At 39.2% G+C, this 19,921-nt stretch overlaps 1 protein-coding gene across 3 annotated transcripts; it reads left to right on the forward strand.

Moving 5' to 3' along the window:
• Positions 1 to 534: 534 nt before the first annotated feature.
• Positions 535 to 19,543, forward strand: CFLAR (CASP8 and FADD like apoptosis regulator). Of its 3 annotated transcripts, none has more exons than XM_031045848.2 (10): positions 535 to 1,188; positions 4,835 to 5,266; positions 6,103 to 6,208; positions 8,789 to 8,924; positions 9,095 to 9,192; positions 10,214 to 10,265; positions 11,580 to 11,629; positions 12,713 to 12,791; positions 17,107 to 17,620; positions 18,098 to 19,543. In XM_031045848.2, the coding sequence occupies exons 2-10, from the start codon at positions 4,971 to 4,973 to the stop codon at positions 18,234 to 18,236; spliced, it is 1,470 nt and encodes a 489-aa protein (XP_030901708.1). In that variant the 5' UTR covers positions 535 to 1,188; positions 4,835 to 4,970; the 3' UTR covers positions 18,237 to 19,543. The 3 variants fall into 3 exon arrangements, with proteins under 3 accessions (XP_030901708.1, XP_030901710.1, XP_030901709.1); XM_031045850.2 differs by having other exon boundaries at positions 11,583 to 11,629; XM_031045849.2 differs by having other exon boundaries at positions 535 to 1,029.
• Positions 19,544 to 19,921: the final 378 nt, after the last annotated feature.

The following is a 19,921-nucleotide window of genomic DNA, read 5'->3' on the forward strand; positions in this document are numbered from 1 at the left end:
CATGATCAAATCCTAGTGTAGGTAATTACTTTCTGCCCATTTTCCCTGCAGTTCCAAGGACAGAGTTTGCACAGGTGTGCAATCCCATAGTACTGCGATTCCACAGCTGTATTTTTAGCAGCACCAAAAAAAAAAAAAGTAAAAAACTTTTATAAATGCTTTCAAATCCACTGAGGTGTAAGTTATCTATTATGAGTCTAATTTCACCTCATAGGGAGGTAAATTTTGTCTGTTTCAGCAAATAAAATAGCCCACAAATTCAGATTTTAAGCCTGTTAAGCGCAATCCCAGTCACAATACTAGCATACCACACTAAGTCACTTCAAGCCAATTGCTGGTTTATACGAGGGGGCATCACAACACCCGGTTTACAGGGATAAGGCATCACTTAAAATTAACTGAAGATATAAATGAATGGGAAACACACAACTTTCCCGCACCTGCACAATGTTATGAACCAACTCCGAACACGAGCCAAGTAAGCACTATCTTGTTTATAAACTCGCGAGAACACATATCCACGCTTACCCCAACTACTCGCTGGGAACTCGTCTGTTACTATCGATACCTACTGGAGCTGGTAAAAAAGCTTCTCTCATACTAGCACGCTTATAAAACGCCTAGTCTCATAAATGTCTCTACACACACTGAACTCACGACCACACTACTGCCAAGCCGCTCTCTTCACGGGTACTCGGAAGCCATTTTCTGCGACTGCGACACCGAAAGGCGCTGCGCTCGCGCGGGACGTCTCTCCTGCCAATCCTGTGCTCCGCCGCCATATGCAAGTGGCGAGTTTGCCTTCTCTGACTTCTATATCCTGAGGTAGAATGTAAACCAAAACCGAAAACACAGTACCTAACGGCCGGACTCACGACGACATTCTAAGGGTTAGTGAACGTGGCTCGGCAAATATATAATAATCGGCGGCTAAAGCCACTTCACTTATCCCTTGGAGAGATCTCTGTCTTAAACTGCGTTGCTGTCTACGGTCAGAAGCGGCTCAGGTCTCTGCAGTAGTCGGAAGAGGTACGAAACAAAAACCCTGCCTCTGTGTAGAAAAGCAAAACTGCACACCACGCCTGGTGCCGGGGGAGCCTGTTCGTTCTCCCGGCACCGCCCCCTGCTGCTTCTCACTGTTCCCAATGCCGGACCTGCTGTAGAAGAAAATCTCCCCGGCGCGTCTGGGTGCGTTATCCCTTCCCCTCTTCCTTTCCCTCACACTAACATGCGTCCCCGTGTAGGTTTCCTAACACACTGTAGTTCGGTCGGGTACTTTTTTCTAGTCCTCTTCCGCACCGGGAGCGGGGTTAGCTGCGTGCGGAGAGACAGACCTTAAGCATTCTCGTAAAGCGACGCTGTTGGTGCTCTTGAGCCATGTTTTGTTGCCGACTCAGTTCCCTGTCGCGAAATTTTTCCAAGTGTAATAGAAGGTTGCGTGGAACTCTCTTTTTTCTTTTTTCCTTTTTTTTTCTGTAAAAACACTCTACGGGAAAACAAATTTTAGTTTGCATGTTTTTTGTTGTTTTCTTTTTAATGAGGAAGACTGGGGTGTTAAACTAGCGCGTCTCTAAATAGAAATAAGTGTGGTCGCTACTTGTCTACGCTGAGATCAAAATATTTAAGCCTAATACAGAAATGAGAGAATTACTGCAGGATTTCCCTGTTTTCCCTGAGTATCTCGTAAGAAATTATTTTATAGAGAAATGTGGAAGTTGTGGAGCATGCTCCAAACAATTCACTACTTTGAAAAATGCCAGATGATACAGACTCAAAATGCAGTCACATTTGTATCACTGCAGCACCTCTATCTCTTCAAATAAGTAAGATTGGAAGCACAGCCAGTGCCTCCTGTAGCAAAGCTCGTCGCGAGGGGCTTTCACATGATCTCATCCTGGCAAAACAACCACACCCACGAATGGTATATCCTGGTTTTGCTGCTGCGGAAGTTTGTGCGAAATTCTCAAGGAACAAATGTAGCCAGAAATTACAGACTCATTGCAGACCGTATTTAGTGTGAGATACTTCCTGCTTCCCTTGGAAAGACCTTCCCTCTTAATACTTCTCTGGCTTGAGTCATTGCATTGGTATTTGTGTACTGCACAGCATTTGCGTACTGCGCAGCATTTGTGTTGCAGTCATGAAAACAGCAAACAGTAATACTACTTGAGGCTTGTACATGCATGCATACAGCTCTCCACTTGTTTATATCAGCAGGGAGTTAACTGAAGCCTTGTGTGGTTTTGTACATGAAGCTTTACTGTGTTATTTTCAGTTTCTTGAGGGAGGAGGAAATTCATCCCTGACTTTGGCTGTATTCTGTAAGGCCTGGGAGCAGTGTGAAATAGTAAAAAAAAATAGTATAATCAACTTTACTAGCTTCACAGAAGCTAATGAACATACGATATTTTCATGCCTGTTTTAGTGTGGAACGGAAATGATTTGTGGTCTGAGGAGGAAATAGGCTTGTTATAATGTTCGTGGGTGTTTACCTTAAAATGTTTCTTGTGAATGTTGTTTACAGTGTAATACCCAGGCTCAAAAGTTAGTGTAGACATGAAGTCTAATGCTTGTGACAAAGGTGTTTTCTTGTACAGTATGTGAAAAATCAGTCAGCTTTAAAATCTTACATGTTGGAGAGTGTCATACACGTCAGGAAAGTCTGAAAGTTGACTAAACCCAGAAGCTTGTATTTAAGTTCATTTTGGAACTATCTCATTGAGCTGTTTTTTCTCCAACGTCTTTTTTGGGCAAGAGGACAGATGAGTCACTGGCTCAGTGACTTACTCAGTGACTTCCTTAACAGAGATTCTAAGGCTATTTCCCAGAAGAGCTTTTCCTCTGTGAAAATCTTGAGTGACAGTAAACTCTCCCCTCACCAGCCATTTTCCCTCAGTGTGGCAGAGGTTTTCCTGGTTCTTTGAATACAGGAGGAATAGAGATTTTGTTGGTACCGCTCCATGTGTAGGCTTGCCCCTGTTCATACTCACATGATCTTGCAGTAGCCTGTTACAGTGATAGTTTTATTAGAATTCAGGTATTCAGGATGATTGTGGATTTCATATAAATCAAGAATGTAAATGAGAATGTGTAGTACTTTAAGTTTCTTTTTTCAACGCTCTTCCTGCTCCATAACCTTTACATCAAGATCTTTACTCAGTACATGAAACATTGAACTGGAGAGGAAAATCCTGTGTGTTTTCTTTCAGCAAATTACATGACATGAATACACAGAGTACTGGTACATTTTTCTTTATTCTTTCAGAGCAAAGTCAGGTGGATGTATAGAGCTACTTTTCATTTAAACAGCACTGGAATTAAAAACATAAAAGGCTTGTAGATGAGTTTCTCTCATTCTTTTTGATGTACGGACACAGTATGAGACATTGTCACTTACAGAATGTGTAATGAAAGGCTGAAAATGCTAAAAGTGTTATCGAGGTGCCAGAATCTTTCAGTGTATTAGGCTTTGAAGTCAAATTGTTTTGGGTTTTTTTTGCCCTTCAGAATGGTTTAAACAAAACTGTACAGTATTGCTTGGAATCAGCTGCTTGAAATGACTAAGATTTGTCTTCAGATGCTCATTTCATTTTTCCCCATGTAGGTAATGGGGATCAGAGAAGGTTAGATAGAATTTCCATAGTTGGTGGCAGTGGAAATTGAGCATAGCACCCTCCCTATTACGTTAATCACAAGGGTGGGTTTTTTTCCTGTGGTTGAATTTTAATTTCTGTTTTCAGTATGGTGAAACATGAATGTCACATGAAAAGCAGTCTGTGCCTTATCTATACTTTCAGAGTTAGCCATTTTGCAGACATAAGTTTGATTTTTTATTTGTGTGGCTCTTGAATCTTTATGAACATGGAGGGGAGGTGTGGGGAATCCTTAAAACCCTACTAATTAATTCAGATTGGAATCACTTTAAATGATGCTAATAAGTAAGAAAATCCACACATTCCTGAACTTACTCATAATTTGTTAAAGTATTGCATATTAGACTGTTAATACTTCTTTTATTTTGATTGCATTTAAAGCAAAGCATGTGCATGATCTGAAAGGGGCCTGTAAGGACGCTGCAGAGGGACTCTTCACTAGGGACGGTAGTGGCAGGAGAAGGGGTAATGGGTTTAAACTTAAACAGGGGAGTTTAGCTTAGATATATGGAAGAAGTTCTTTACTGTGAGGGTGGTGAGGCACTGGAATGGGTTGCCCAGGGAAGTTGTGAATGCTCCATCCCTGGCAGTGTTCAAGGCTGGGTTGGACAGAGCCTTGGGTGACATGATTTTAGTGCAAGGTGTTCCTGCGCATGGCAGGGGGGTTGGAACTTGGTGATCTTAAGGACCTTTCCAACCCTAACTATTCTCTGATTCTGTGATGGCAGTGGTTTGGCTACAGTGTGTGGATAAACTACCTCTTAGCTCCCAAAACTCTTCCTGAAAAATGCCTTGAGACTTTTAGGGAGAAAAGGTGGTAGCAGAGGTGGATGGTTGCTGGGAAGAAGTCAGAGCTTTAGACTTAAATGGCTGTGGAACTTAACTAATTTCCAGAAGCACTTGAAATATCACTCATCAGCAAGCTGATGATCTTTCACTTCCTATGGAATTTTTAGTTGTATTAAGGTTTTAAAATAACTTCCTTTTCTTTTTCTTTCTCATTAGTACGACCAAATACTTTTTGTTCTGCAATGAACAGCTGGGAGAACCCCTAGGAAATAGGAGGCTTGTGTAGACTGTTGGTATTTTAGTTGAAAGTGAAATATATGCCAGCTAGGAGAGTTAACTATGAGCTTGTGCTGCTGATCACTGATTTAGTACATTTTAACTCTCTTCCACAGAACTGCTTATGTAAAAATGAATCAAGTTAAGAATGAACAGCAGAGAAGTGCTGTGGTAGAGTGTGCTTCATGTCATGTTGGCTTTCTGTTTAAAAAAACAGTAGGCTGGCAATTTTAAAGGGACAGCAACAAAGTGATGACCACGTGCCAAGTGCCAGCTGCCCTTATTCATCAGATTCAACAAGAACTGGATGAAGAAGAAGAAGAGATGATGGTTTTCCTATGCCGAGATCTTGCTCCTGACTTGGCCAATGCTGACCTTAGAGAGCTTTTGGTGGCTTTGAATGAGAGGGAAAAATTGTCTTTGCTTGGCTTGTCTGAGTTGTTATATAGAGTTAAGAGGTTTGACTTGCTGAGGAGGATCTTGAAGACTGAGAAGGCAACAGTGGAAGCTGACCTTGCCAGGAGTCTCAGTCTTGTCCCTGATTACAGGTACTGTATCTATTTCAGCTATCAAGGCTACTCTGTTTTGTTCAAAATGTGTGTGGATTGCTTTGGAGTTTGGGGGGTGTATGTGTTTTCTTTCTCTTTTTTGAGTAGGTCTTGAAAGAAAAGCAGAAAAGGACATTGTATCTAGAGTTATAGTGAAAAGAATATGTCAAGTTTAGTCCCAAAAATAAGGCTTGGTAGTTTCTTTCAAGTCATTGCATTAGAAGCATCTGTCTTTAAGAAGTTTGTTTGTTTAATAAAACCAGCGATATTTGTACAGTTCTAGATCACCAGATAGAAATGATGCGTTAGAGGAACATTGTTAGAGATACTTTCTTTTCTAGTTTGCTTTGGTCACATAGCCTTGTAGTACAGCTTTTCTCAAGGCACGTGTCTTTTACTACATTTTACTCTCTATTTTAAGAGGCTTAAATTAAGAAGCTCCAGTTATTTTCTTTGAGAGGCTTTGGGAAAAATTACATATTCTCATAATGAAGATTTTCCTGTATTAACTTCTCACTGAAATAAACCCCTGTAGCTACTAGCTGTAGAAGTTCAAAATGTGTTCTGTTGCCTTATTTTTTCACTTCATCCCTATTGAAATATTAAGAAGACTTGTGTTTTCCTAGCAGCAGATTTTACAGTCAGTCTGAGCAATGGCAAGTGCTGATTAGCAAGAGTTAGGGATTTTAAAATTGAATCTTGGAGCAGTGTTGGCTTTTTCTTGTTTAACTGGAAATGGTATGTTAAGATTGGAACATGGGAGATGTTGGGTAGTTGGGCAAGGGTGGGATCTTGCTGAAAGCTAATCCTTCAGAAATGTGTCAACTTTATTCCAGGGTACTAATGCTGGAGCTTAATGAGAATCTGGAAAAAGAAGAAGTGCGTTCTCTCATTTTTCTACTCAGAGATTACACACCTCGTATGAAAATGGCAAAAGATAAGGTACGTTTTTCTGGTGGTCTTCTCTAGGGCAAGAGAAGACCAGCAGAGAAGAGATTAAAGTGTAAAGAGAAGTAGCTAGACAACAAAGCCGTAGTAAGGCTGTGAGGAACAGACAGAAGTCAGGAAGTGGAGGAGTAGTGGCTTCTATTTCAATTTTTGGTTTTCAATTCAAGTGAAGATGCATAAGAAACAGTAGGAGGGAACAGTGAAGACTTGCTATAGTGAAAATTGTTAGCATGAACCTCACATGCAGAAGGCATTAAAAAGTCTTTCTTTAGTGTTACTGATCAGTAAGTTTTTATATGAAGGATCTCAAACCAGTAATCATATGAAATGTATCTTGAATTAAAAGGTCACTTTTTAGGTTCATGCTCTGCTTCACTTAGAAAATAACTGTTTTAATTAGATCTTTTTTGTACATTTGTGTTTTGAATATTTAAGTGCTCTGAGAAAGCAGAGATTCACTAGAGAAGGTTCAGAAAACTTGACAACAGTGCATAGAAGACAGCATATTTCTGTGTTCTTCCTTTGTGTTTTTTTTTTTCTTTTTCTTACTTTATCCAAAGTAGAAGAGGTCATAGAATCATAGAATAGTTAGGGTTGGAAAGGACCTTAAGATCATCTAGTTCCAGCCCCCCTGCCATGGGCAGGGACACCTCACACTAAACCATGTCACCCAAGGCTTCATCCAACCTGGCCTTGAACACTGCCAGAGATGGAGCATTCACTACCTCCCTGGGCAACCCATTCCAGTACCTCACCACCCTAACAGTAAAGAATTTCTTCCTTATATCCAATCTAAACATCCCCTGTTTAAGTTTCAACCTGTTACCCCTTGTCCTATCACTACAGTCCCTAATGAATAGTCCCTCCCCAGCATCCTTGTGGGCCCCCTTCAGATACTGGAAGGCTGCTATGAGGTCTCCATGCAGTCTTCTCTTCTCCAGGCTGAACAGCCCCAACTTTCTCAGCCTGTCTTCATATGGGAGGTGCTCCAGTCCCCTGATCATCCTTGTGGCCCTTCTCTGGACTTGTTCCAACAGTTCCATGTCCTTTTTATGTTGAGGACACCAGAACTGCACACAATACTCCAAGTGAGGTCTCACGAGAGCAGAGTAGAGGGGCAGGATCACCTCCTTCGACCTGCTGGTCACGCTCATCTTGATGCAGCCCAGGATACGGTTGGCTTTCAGGGCTGTAAGTGCACACTGAAGCTGGCTCATGTTCATTTACTCATTGACCAACACCCTCAAGTCCTTCTCCTCAGGGCTGCTCTGAATTTCCTTTTTGCCCAACCTGTAGCTGTGCCTGGGATTGCTCCGACCCAGGCATAGGACCTTGCACTTGGCATGGTTAAACTTCATGAGGTTGGCATCAGCCTACCTCACAAGCGTGTCAAGGTCCCTCTGAATGGCATTCCTTCCCTCCAGCGTATCAATGGAACCACGCAGCTTGGTGTCATCGGCAAACTTGCTGAGGGCACACTCAATCCCACTGTCCATGTCACCAACAAAGATACTAAACAAGACTGGTCCCAACACCGATTCCTGAGGGACACCACTCGTTACCGGTCTCCAGCTGAACATTGAACCGTTGACCACAACTCTTTGAGTGCGACCATCCAGCCAGTTCTTTATCCACCGACTGGTCCACCTATCAAATTGATGACACTCCAATTTAGAGACAAGGATGTCATGTGGGACAGTGTCGAACGCTTTGCACAAGTCCAGGTAGATGACGTCAACTGCTCCACCCCGTGCATCATTTTTGTAGCCCCTTCATAGAAGGCCACCAAATTGTTCAGGCAGGATTTCCCCTTAGTGAAGCCATGCTGCCTGTCACCAATCACCTGGTTGTTTTGCATGTGCCCTAGCATGCCTTCCAGGAGAATCTGCTTCGAGATTTTTCCAGACACAGAGGTGAGACTGACTGGTCTGTAATTCCCCGGGTCATCCATTTTCCCCTTCTTGAAAATGGGGGTTATATTTCCTTTTTTCCGGTCGTCAGGAACTTCACCTGTCTGCCATGATTTTTCAAATATGATGGCCAGTGGCTTAGCAACTTCATTCACCAGCTCCTTCAGGACCCGCAGATGGATTTCATCAGGTCCCATGCACTTGTGTACATTCAGGTTCTTAAGATGGACTCGAACCAGATCCTCTTCCACAGTGGGCCCAAGGTCTAAGTTTTCACAGTCCCTGTGTCCGCCTTCCAAGACTTGGGTGGTGCAGTCAGAGCCTTCCTGCAAATTCACCAAAGCTTTTCTTACCTCTTGCTTTGTGGCATGTGAGGTCATTACAGATCATCCTTAAAGCAAGGTAATGGAAACCCATTTCCTCAAAAAGAAATTTTACTTTATTTGTTTAGAATATCACTTTCTAGCTTCCATTACTCTTATTGTAATACCAAGAATTCTTATACCTTCCAGATGATTTTTTTAATGTTTCAGAAGGTAATGTCACTAGTTCTTGAACATACAACCTGTATGAGCTCCACATGTTATTGTCTGACTTGTTTTGTTATTTACTGATAGAGAACAAATTACTGATATGACAATTTAGGTTTCTCTTGCTCTTCTAGAGTTTTCTAGCTCTTGTGATTGACCTGGAGAAACTAAATTGGGTAGCTCCTGATCAACTGGATCTGATAGAAAATTGTTTTCGAAGCATTCACAGGATAGACCTGATTAAGAAGATTCAGAAGTACAAACATGAAGGTAAGATCCTATTTTCCACTGGTAACTCTTGATAGCAAGAATCAGATGTGTTCTTACTGAAGACAAAATTATGAGTTACAAGTCAGAGTATTTGCATGCTTCATAGATTTAGGTTCATAAAACAAGTTGGTATATCATGGTGTATTTCTCTCTTATGTTTCTGTTTTCAGCTGCAATGTGTTCTGCTCATTCTCAGCCAGTATATGTCAACGCACTTCAGGCATCTCTCCCTAATCTCAGTCTGATTGATCCTCCTTATCATTCAGGGGTAAGTATACATAGATAGATCTTTCCTAAATATTGCCAGACATTGAAAGGGGATTCATCTCTGCAGAGGAGAGAGGAATGAGAGATTGCTAGGAACAAAAGTACTGCTTTATTTCTCTTATTCCTGTTACTTGCTGAGTTTAGGGTCTGATTTAAATCTTCTGACTAAAAGAGGTCCCCTTTGAAGAGCTTCTGTGAATTTTTTCCTATTAGTTGGAAATGAAAAAAAATTGCATCTTGAGAAAGTTTTTCTGCTACTCTAGGGAGGAGCAAAAAGTTTTGCTTTGACTGTTCTTTGCAGAACATATTACTCTTTGTACTTCTGGATTTTGCAGGAAAAGTAGTATTTTAACTTCTGAAGCTCAGGGAGAACTTTTCAGATTTTTTTTTATTTTGGTTTTAATCTTATTTGAAGAAATTTAATCTTGGTATGTGGAAAGTCATCTAATCCTGTTGCATATAATATTCTTTAAATTTGGGTTAGGTCTGATACTGTGATAGTGTGACCTTACTTAAAGTATTTAGCCTTGCTGAATGAATTTGATGAGATTATTTGTCATGTGTTCAGTAAATACGTATGTATAAAGCTCACACCAGTGATGCAATCTGTCTTTACTAACAAGGCCATAGCACTTTTGTTTTCCAGAGTACTTAATAGGAAAGAGTTTGCATTGACTTTCCATATTATGATAATATTGCTGTTACTTCCTTTCTAATTCAGTAAAAGTTCCTCCTTGCTGCTCTATAGGAAACAAACTTGGTATCTTCAGAGGGTGTTTTTTGTTTGTTTTCCTATGTTAGGGAACAGGTTTTTCCTCACTGTTCATGTCAAGCTGGTTTGTTTTTTTTTCTGAGGAGGAACAGTTTGGGGTTTTTTTACTTGTTATTTTGTAATAATAATTAGCTGATATATGTGAATCTAAAATATGCAGTGTTTTTATTGAGGAAAAAAATACTAATGTGTTATATTTTGGAACATTCTTGAACAAGAGAGGAAGAAGATACCTTTTTCTTCATTTTAGATCCAGAATGTGAACAAAGAAAAATCAAAAAATGGACAAAGTCTTATTCTGGGTAAGACCATTATATCTGAGTTTTGATAATCTAAAAAAGTCAAAAGATTCATTTAATTGTACCAATAAGACTGTTGTTTGATAGTTGTGGTTTTGTCTAATACAGTTGATAACACCAGCAGCAGAGAGTATTTGGGACCTCTGAAAACTGAGGTCCCAAATACTCAATACTGAAAATTCGTTCTTGTATTTGCTTTTGTTGAGGTTTAAGCCCAGCCAGTTAACTCAGAACCACGCAGCTGCTCTCTCACTCCCCTTTCTTTTTCTTCCTCCACTCCCCAGGGGGATGGGGAGGAGAACTGAAAGAATATAACTCCCATGGACTGAGATAAGAACAGTCCAGCAACTAAGGTATAACACAAACCCACTACTGCTACCACCAATAATAATAATGATAAGGGAAATAACAAGGGGAGAGAACACAATTGCTCACCATCTGCCGACCAATACCCAGCCCAACCCAAGCAGCCATCTGGCCTTCTGGGTAACTCCCCCCAGTTTATATACTGGGCATGATGTGCTGTGGTATGGAATACCCCTTTGGCTAGTTTGGGTCAGGTGTCCTGTTTCTGCTTCCTCCCAGTTTCCCCTCCTCTGTGGGAGAGTCTTGAGACTGAGAAAGTCCTTGATCGGAGTAAACATTACTTAGCAGCAACTAAAAACATGGGTGTGTTGTGTTTTCAGCATTGCTCCCAAGGTAAAGTCAAAACCACAGCACTGCACCAGCTACTAAGAAGGAGAAAAATGACTGCTGTTGCTGAACCCAGGACAGCTTGTGCCAGATTTTAAAACTTCATTTACATTGTTGTGGGCTTCCACTTTCATAGCTTTTAAGCAGAATAAATAGTTTATTAGTAAAATCATGGAAGAGGTTGACTAGCCAACTCTGGAAGGTCATGTAGTTCAGCTATGCAACTGAAGTCTCAAGTAGGAGCTTTCTGTGTCAGTTCATGGTGAACTCTCCACCAGGCCAGCCAGGAAGTTGTCCAGTGAGTATCAAATGCTTACCATCTGTGTTGTGCTCTTCATGGAAATGCAACGTTCCTCTCAAATACCATGATTTTTATAGAAGAGCAGTTGATTGAATTATCTCAGTGTAGGAGAGTTTGTTTATTCTAGTTAGAAGCAATATAGAATGCAATCCAAATAACATTTTAAAATTGAAAATTCTGGGGGTTTCTTAACTTCAGTAGCATACATAGAAACTGAGAAGTCCAGATGAGAACTAGGTAGGTTTCTCTTCAGCTGATCTGGTGTCAAAGAAATGTCACTGGTTCCTACATACGGAGATTACTTATGTATGTTTCACCTGCAGCAGAACCAGTCCACATGTCCATTCAGGAATCAGGAGCAGCATCATATGAGGTATGTGCTTGTGCATATGTTTGCATGTAAATATAATAAAATCCTCAGCAGGTATTTACCTTAGTTTTCTTTCTGTTTCATTTTAAGATTTCCTTCTAATTGCCTGCAAGCAGAACAATGTGTACACCCATATCTTCCTCAGCCTTAAACAAGTTCTGTGACTTGCTTTTGCAGAGTATAGTTTTAAAATAAAATATTTGCTGCTACTTCAGAAGCAGGAGCATGCAAAATGCACATACATATAATGTGCACACAGAACTTGTGTATTTATTAGTGAAAGCTAAGTCAAAACTTGTTGGAAGTCAGACCTCTTGCCACCTGCATTAGAAATTGCAGGGCTTCTTTGCATGCAGTAAATTTTATTCTTTATTGTCTCCCTGCCCATTGCTCTCAAGGTGGAAGACAGACACACTTTCTGCATTAATGATAAGAATGAATGACTGCTATTTCCACTACTTCCCCTGTAGGCCAAGAACCAGGGAGTTACCTATAGCAATAGTATTGTAATTTTTAAAGGGAAAAGGTATTGTGGTATTGTCATTACAGATTATTTAGAAACAAGGAGGTTGTTCCACTAAATTAGGAAATAAATGTTTATCTGATATGCAGTGCTTGCTTTCACACCTGAAGAGACAAAAGTTCTCTACATTTATTGTGTTGGCAATATGAAGCTTATAGTTCACATCTAAATAGCAGTTACAGTTAAAGAAATTAATTTAGAAGTACTATAGAAGGGTCATCGCTGTCATAGTCTAGGTCTTAAAAAAGTCTCTCCACCCCATTTAGCTGCTTTTTTTAGTCTTTGTTTTAGGATCATTGCGGTAGTAAGATTTCATAACACAAAGGTGTAAAACTTAAGTGCATACTAGAAATGGGGGGGGGATCATTAGACTGTGTCTTCTCATTTTTTTTATTGCTGTGTAGATAGGACATACTGCAACCCAATAGATAAGACTTCTGCTAGCTACTCTGTGGAAAAACAGCAATGTAATTGAATAGACCTGAGGTTGTGAAATGTGAGAGAAGAATCAAGTCTGTAAGTTGCGAGTGACATACTAAGAACGTGTCCTTCACATTCCTCAGGTGTTTGATGATAAGTACAGAATGCAAAGTCAGCCTCCAGGAATATGCCTGATAATAGACTGTATTGGGAACAACGCAGGTAAGTCTGTGGAATCTGAAGTTCCTTATCTTCTTAATCTCAGATCATTAGAGCAATTTAGTATGAAGAATACGATGTACATTTGCCAACCAGGCTAGAGTAATATTGTCCTAGTCAGCTAGTCTGTCAACTATAGTAAGTCTTCTAAAGCAGAGTTGGAAGGCCCAACCTGAAGTTAAAGCAAACTATCCTAATTATTGTAGACAATGTTTGTTTGGGTTTTGGCACAGAATCTCTGAATGAAAGAACTTGTAAGGAAGATAGACTGAATTTTGTGAAGGAGAAAAAGGATGTTCAGAGACCAACAGAAGAGTTAAGGTACAGTCATGCAGCAGGTTATTGGCAGAGATGGTAAAGGCAGCATTTTCAATGAGTTAACAAAACCTGAACTGTGGATTTGAAGTGTAATCATATTGGACACTACAGATTTTGAATAGCTAAGGGCACATGATTTATTATTAATAATGCACTTATGCTTCTGTCACATCTTGCACAGTTTAACTGGAACTGTCACCACAGCTCTACAGAAATTGTCTTCCTTCCCTCTTGGTTTAGTTAAAAAACCCCAAACCAACCAATGCAGAACAAAAAATACTCCCCAGAAAAGCCCAACGATTTGCATGTAAAATTCAAGATAGTCAGTGCTATAGTTAAAATGTGGGTTTTTCCTGATTACCTTTACATAATCTAAAATGTATATGTTTGCATAAGCAAAAAAGACCCACTCTCTAATCATTGTAAAATATGAGGCTAAAGTAAAAATTCAGAGAGTACTTGCTGTCAGTTTTGTAATAAGGTAGGAGATGTTGGGGAAGAAGAGGGTTTGTCAGTGTATCTTTTTCTCATAACTAATGGTCCAGCAGATAGACCAACTTAAAATTATTGATGTAGTCTTTGAGGAGCTTTTACAGAGCATAGATACAGAAAGTAAAATTTTTATGTTTGATGATGGTAAATTATATAAAACAAGACAGTTTGTCAGTAGGATAACAGGAATTTATTCATAATCCTGCAATTAATGAAAAAGAGGGACAGGGAAGAAACTTCAGTCAGTTACATGCAACTGGGAAGCACCCTTGGCATCTGATTTCGGTATGTCCTACCAAGTACATCAAACACCTCTGGCCCAAAAGAAAAAAAAAAGAAAAAGAACAAGGATGCAATTGCTGAATGAAAAAAAATCTAAAACACTTCTTCACTTATGTTGTCAACAAAAAAAAAGGCTGACTTTGGCCAATAGGAAACTAGAACAAAGCCTGCCAAAGACTGAAAACTTGGGGGGCAGGAGAGCAGCTCTTGAGATCAAACATTCTGCTCTGTCCTGTTGCCTGCTTCTCTACTTTCCTGTTCTTCTCTCTTCTATGGTAGCTTTAGAGAACAAACAGCCCTTTTGATGCAAGAAAGATACACAGCCTTAATCTGAAAGGTAGCGTGATAGTCTGCTCCAGTACCAAAATAATTACTTATTACTTGTAATTCTGTTTCTTAAATGCAAATGCAAAAAAGATTACTAGGGAAATACAAGTGTGGGGAGTTAAAGAAAACACGAGGCATAGAAATAGCATTGTTTACCAAAAATCCCTCTGTAGAGTTAGTTGTCTCTAACAGTGTATGTGCTTGTGCTGACCTGATTTATTGAACAAAAATGTTTTACTATGCCAGGTCTGATTTTTCTTTTTTTAATGGAACAAAGTACAAAAGCAGGTAAGGTATGTACATTAGAAAAAACAGAAACCACTACGTCAGTTTGTAGTCATGGATACATAAATTTAGACCTATTCTTCCTTAGAAGGCACAGATCTTTTGCGCAGGCAGTATACTGTGCAGACCCCTTTGTCATGGTAACTGCTACTAAATACAAAGATTGCTTAAAATAAAAATTAAAAAAAAAACCCACTGCGTGTGATCTACGTGAGCTTGTACAGTCATTTCAGTACTTTTACAAGAACAGAAAGTGTAAGTGTGACAGAGGAAGTCTCCTGACTGGAGAGGACAAAAACAGATCACATTTAGTGTCTGGCATGTTGTAGACACTAGCAAATCATGGCTCTGCTGCTGTTGTGCCAAAACCACCCAAAGCAAGTTTTAATGTGCCTCAGTCTCCATGCATTTTCTGCAGTGGATGCAGAAGCAGTGAAACCACTCTGTGTCAGATGTTTAATGTCACCAGTGCATCATCAGCATTTTAACATGATAGAAAGCAAGACTTTCACTTACATGGTTTAGTGTGAGGTGTCCCTGCCCATGGCAGGGGGGTTGGAACTAGATGGTCTTAAGGTTCTTTCCAACCCTAACTGTTCTATGATTCTATGAAATTACTGTGCTAGTGAAATTCAGGAGAGATAGGACATACGCCATGGCTTAAAGGAGCTTGTTAGAAAGGCATTCACTGCTGTGTGGAGTTGTGCAACAGTTTCTGAAGTCTGAAAATATAGGAGAAAGAGAAGTGGGCAGGGAGAACATTAAGAATTCTATCTATGATATGCATTAGAGTCTGTAGCTTTCCCAAGATTCAGTCTAAGAAAGTTGAACCAATAATAGATCCTGCATGTTCAAGGATTCCAGCAGTTGAAAATGTTCAATGTAAATAATGCAGTGTTCAATACAAGCTGATAAATTTCAAACTGCAATGCCCATTCTGTTTTGTAAATAGCTGCTTTTGACTTTTCCACTTGGAAGCCAGTTTTTACCCTTACCTATAGGAGGAAACTATAAATTTTGTATGTAGAGTGGAAATGCTTTAAAGTCAGTTTCTAAGTTTGTTGGGAGATGGTTACTGTTGAAGAAACAGATGCTTTCTGATCTGAAGCTGCAGCATGTAGCTTTTATTTTGCCTTAAAGTAAAATTGCTGTATCCAAAGTTTACCATGGATAATTTCTGATTCATTGTTAGACAAAGGTATCAGCTCTAAGATTATTTGTTTGGGGTTTTTTTATTGTGACACTTAGAGTGTGTCAGGAAAAGCGCTCTCGTTGCTGTAGCTTTTTGCGTATGTACTACTGCCCTCTAAAGGATAAAGTGCTTCATCGAACCGCTCAACAGTATTAATATTGAATCTTCCACCTGAATTTTGAAGAGCATTTTTTATTGCCTAAAATAGAGGGGATTTTCCGTTCCAATTCCAAATTAAAAAAAAAAAACAGATTTTTTAAAAAATTATTTAACAAAATTTAATCAAACCAACATAACTGTAATGAAACTCTCTAGTTCCAGTTTAGCACCTTGCTATAGTATAGTTTGTATTTTGCTCAGGAAAGTTACAAGTTGTGTTCCTTGTTTTCACTATGAGTATGCGTGAGAGTGCATCTTCTGCTTTGCTGCCAGTTACCTCTGAAACAGCCTCTGATAATTAGGGATTGTTAAACTTTTGAAGTCCAGAAACAGCCCAGCTTCCTGTGGCTGTAAGGCATTTTACATAAGCGTGGCACTTGATGTTTCCTGTCATATCAGAAACTCTGCATGGTTTAGTCTGTAACGATGCTACAGGTATCCTAGTAGCGTCCTGCGGTTCTCTGAACACTTAAAAAATGCAAGTGATTTTAACCATAATGTACCTGGTTTCACTCCCATATTAATAAACATCCAAAGTAGTTATTCAGAGCATAGCACATTTCCTGCAACACAAATACAGTTAAATCTTGATTTTGGATATCTAGTTTAATTTCTAATACATTTGAAGGGGTTCATTGTTCAGCTTTTTTTTTTTTTTTTTTTTTTTTTTTTCCCCGGAGAATGCCCTTCCTTTGCAGTTCAGACTCCTGTGTCCATTCTCCACCTGGAACTCATCACATAAAGTTCATTTTATATAATAGGAAGTATAACTGACTGCAGCAGGTTCCTTTTTGACTGATGAAAGGGAGCCTTTGCAGTTCTGTAGATCTATAATAACCACTCAGAGTAATTTTGATAAGTTAAAAGGTGAAACACGCTTCCCATGTTATCCAGATCATTCCTTATCATTTCTACAATGTTGTGTGTGAAGCATTTTCTAATGTTTTTTCTTGTCTGATATTTTAAGTGCTAGGAACTTGGGATACTGACTCTTAAGTTAAAGCGTGCAAGTGTCTGTGGAATTTGGAACAGATCACATGCCAAATAATAGTGTCTTTGCTGTCACAAAGTACATAAACAAAGACAACATACATATAGCACTATAAGTATGTAATGTAATCAACATCAAGTACTCTTGATTTTGTTAATTATTTTTGGGAAATAAATTATTTGTAATAGTGAAATAATGTAAATACTGTAATTCGAGATACTTGAGATTGAGTCTTGATGTGCTGTGATGTAATTACATCTTGCTTTTTTCAGATATGTTGGAAAAGACCTTCAGATGCTTAGGCTATGATGTTCATTGTCACAAATACTTAAATATGAAGAACATGAATCAAACACTGATTGAAGTTGCAAGGTTGCAGAAGCATAGAAACTGTGACAGCTTCATTTGCATATTGGTCAGCCGTGGAAATTCTACGAGCATCTTCTGTACGGACCATACTTTTTCTGGATTCCCTCTGGAACAAGTAAAGGTATACTTCAGAGCAGACTCATGTCCTGAACTCGTAGGAAAACCAAAGCTTTTTTTTATTCAGAGCTACATTGTGCCAGACAACGAGCAAGAATGTACTAGTTTGTTGGAAGTAGATGGGAATGATGAGAACTTCTTAGCTAATGCAGAAATCCCATGGAAAGTCACTATTCCCCAAGTAGCAGACATCTTTTGGAGTCACTGCAAGGTGAATGTGTCTACACTAGAAAAATCTTCAAATTCATCCTCGTATTATCTGCGGTGCCTGGCTGAGCTACTCTGCAGTCCTCATAAAAGGTAAATAAAAAAAGAGGAAAAAAACAACCCTTTTCCTGTGACAGCCTGCTGCCCTACAGAAAGAGAAATCTGAAGTTTCATTCTGACTGATCCTGAAAAGTGTCATTTGTTATGCTGTGTCATAAGTTAAAAGACAGGTATACCTGATCCTGGAATGATGGCACAGGAAGGTTTTTCAAGGTATTTATGGCGTTAACATTTAGTACCTTTTTACAAACCCTAAAACCTTGTTTTGGGTTTGAAATAAAATCACAGATCATATTAGCATAACCAATATCACAACAGTGATTTGGGTTGTAACAGATTGTTTCCAAAATGCATATTCAGTCTTGGGTTTTAGAGGTGTAACCTCTGCAATTAAGACTGACATTTGAAACTTTCTCCTTGCTGACTTTAAAGTTGTGTTCTCACTTGTGGATTCTTAAATTATGTCTTGCTTCATTCTCTAATAGAAAGCTTTTACTTTTGTTGCTGCAGGAAGTTGTCTATATTGGATATCCATACGGAACTAAACAGAAGAGTCTATGAATGGAATAAGACTGCTGACCCAGGCCAACAATATTCACTTCTGCTCCAGCACACATTGAGAAAGAAGCTTTTCCTTTCTGCCATTTAACTGCTGTTGGAAAGGGTATCTCTGAGGTGGCTAATGAGAAACGCGATCCAGACAGTCCTCATACATGCCTTTCTTTACACGTTGTTACTGCATGTATATCTAAAGTGCCTGTTGCTTCCAACCTCAGAGATTCAGAAGCATTTCAGTGTGTTAAGGCACTAGATTTATATTCTAATACAGAAGGTTCTTAAAGCTTGGAGGAGAATGGTGGCTCTCATTTGGCACTGCCACAGATCTTTCAACATGTACAACAGGTAAACAGGTTGGAAAGAGCTCTAAACTGTAGACCTGTTGGTTTCCCAGGGTTTTGTGTATTGTTTCATTGGTTCTTTTTTAGCATACCTATTAGCAGTGCACTGATCTAGATTCTTCTGTTGATGCTTAAAACAAATCCAAGCCAGTGCAGGCTGCTAAAAAGCACTGGGTGCTCTCCCCAGCACCTAATAAAGGAAAACACGTTGGGAAAGAATCCTTACCCAGCAATGCCAGTTCTTCACTAACAAGTTCTGGCTTGCATGCCTCCATAGACTAACATAACAGAAGAAGAGAGATGGTTTTTTAAATAATTAGTATTCCATCTGCTTGCTGCATTAAAGGTGATTCACTCAGGACTACTGTCAGTAGTATCCACAGCACACAAGGATTCTGTTCTATGTTAATAAATGAGACAGTATGCCATGCTGTGGGCCAGCTATGTTTTTTGCTGATGCAGAAATTAGTTTATATGTGGCAGGGCTTTACAGTAATCTACCACACAGTTAAAAAATGTGGGATTTTGGCAGGAATTGTGGAAGCTGAAACGTGATTCACACTTGTTGACCAGGTATGGTTGTAAAAGAACACTTTATCATATTTGAACCTGTATTGTATGCAGCCACTTGTTCTTAAAAGTGAGTTAACCACCACACCCACACTGCTTTTGCTCATGAAAAGGGGTATGTCTTTATTAATTGATTCTTTCTTTTTTTTTTCCTCCATGTTGCTCTTGTTCTTCTGAAAAAGGCATGAGTGAAAACTATAAATACAGAATTTTTTCTCCAGTGGAGCAGATGCCTAACACAAGTTAGTTAACTGCTTGTTATATAACAGGATAACCTCAGTGAGCTGTATTAAAACTTAATTTCACCGAATTTATGGCTTTCTCTTTCCTCCTAAAGTAGACCATTTGCCAACTTTTAATACTCCTAATGCAGTGTCTTGTCCAGGAAAAAAAAATAAAGGCCTTGGCGTGCCTTGCTTTGGTTTCTTGTGTAGTCACACCATACATCCTTCTGGCATGTGTTTCATGCCAGTAGAAAGGAGGTTTTGCTAATGCAGGATATGCTAGTTCCTTGAGCAAATATACTGCAAAAAGATTCTTTTTTTGCTAGTAGCTGCATTTAATTTGAGCAAAAAGCAAGTATGCTTTTGTTTATAACTTCACCAATAATACTTTTAATTGTAGACCAAGTCCATCAGGCAGTTAGCTTATTGATAGAATACATTGTACATTGTATACTATCAGTATATCTCAGTATATTGAGAATAATTAGGAGTGCTTGTCCAGTAAATTTACTCCAATAACAGTGAATTTTTTTTTTATTCTTCAATATTATGTTGTAGTTAGATGTTGGCTTTACATAGAATCATGTCAGTTTTATCAACTTTTATTTTTAAACTGTGTTTCTTAAGTTTTGTTTAGAAAA

This window comes from Melopsittacus undulatus, chromosome 8 (assembly GCF_012275295.1).
Source record: "Melopsittacus undulatus isolate bMelUnd1 chromosome 8, bMelUnd1.mat.Z, whole genome shotgun sequence".
NCBI lineage: Eukaryota > Metazoa > Chordata > Aves > Psittaciformes > Psittaculidae > Melopsittacus > Melopsittacus undulatus.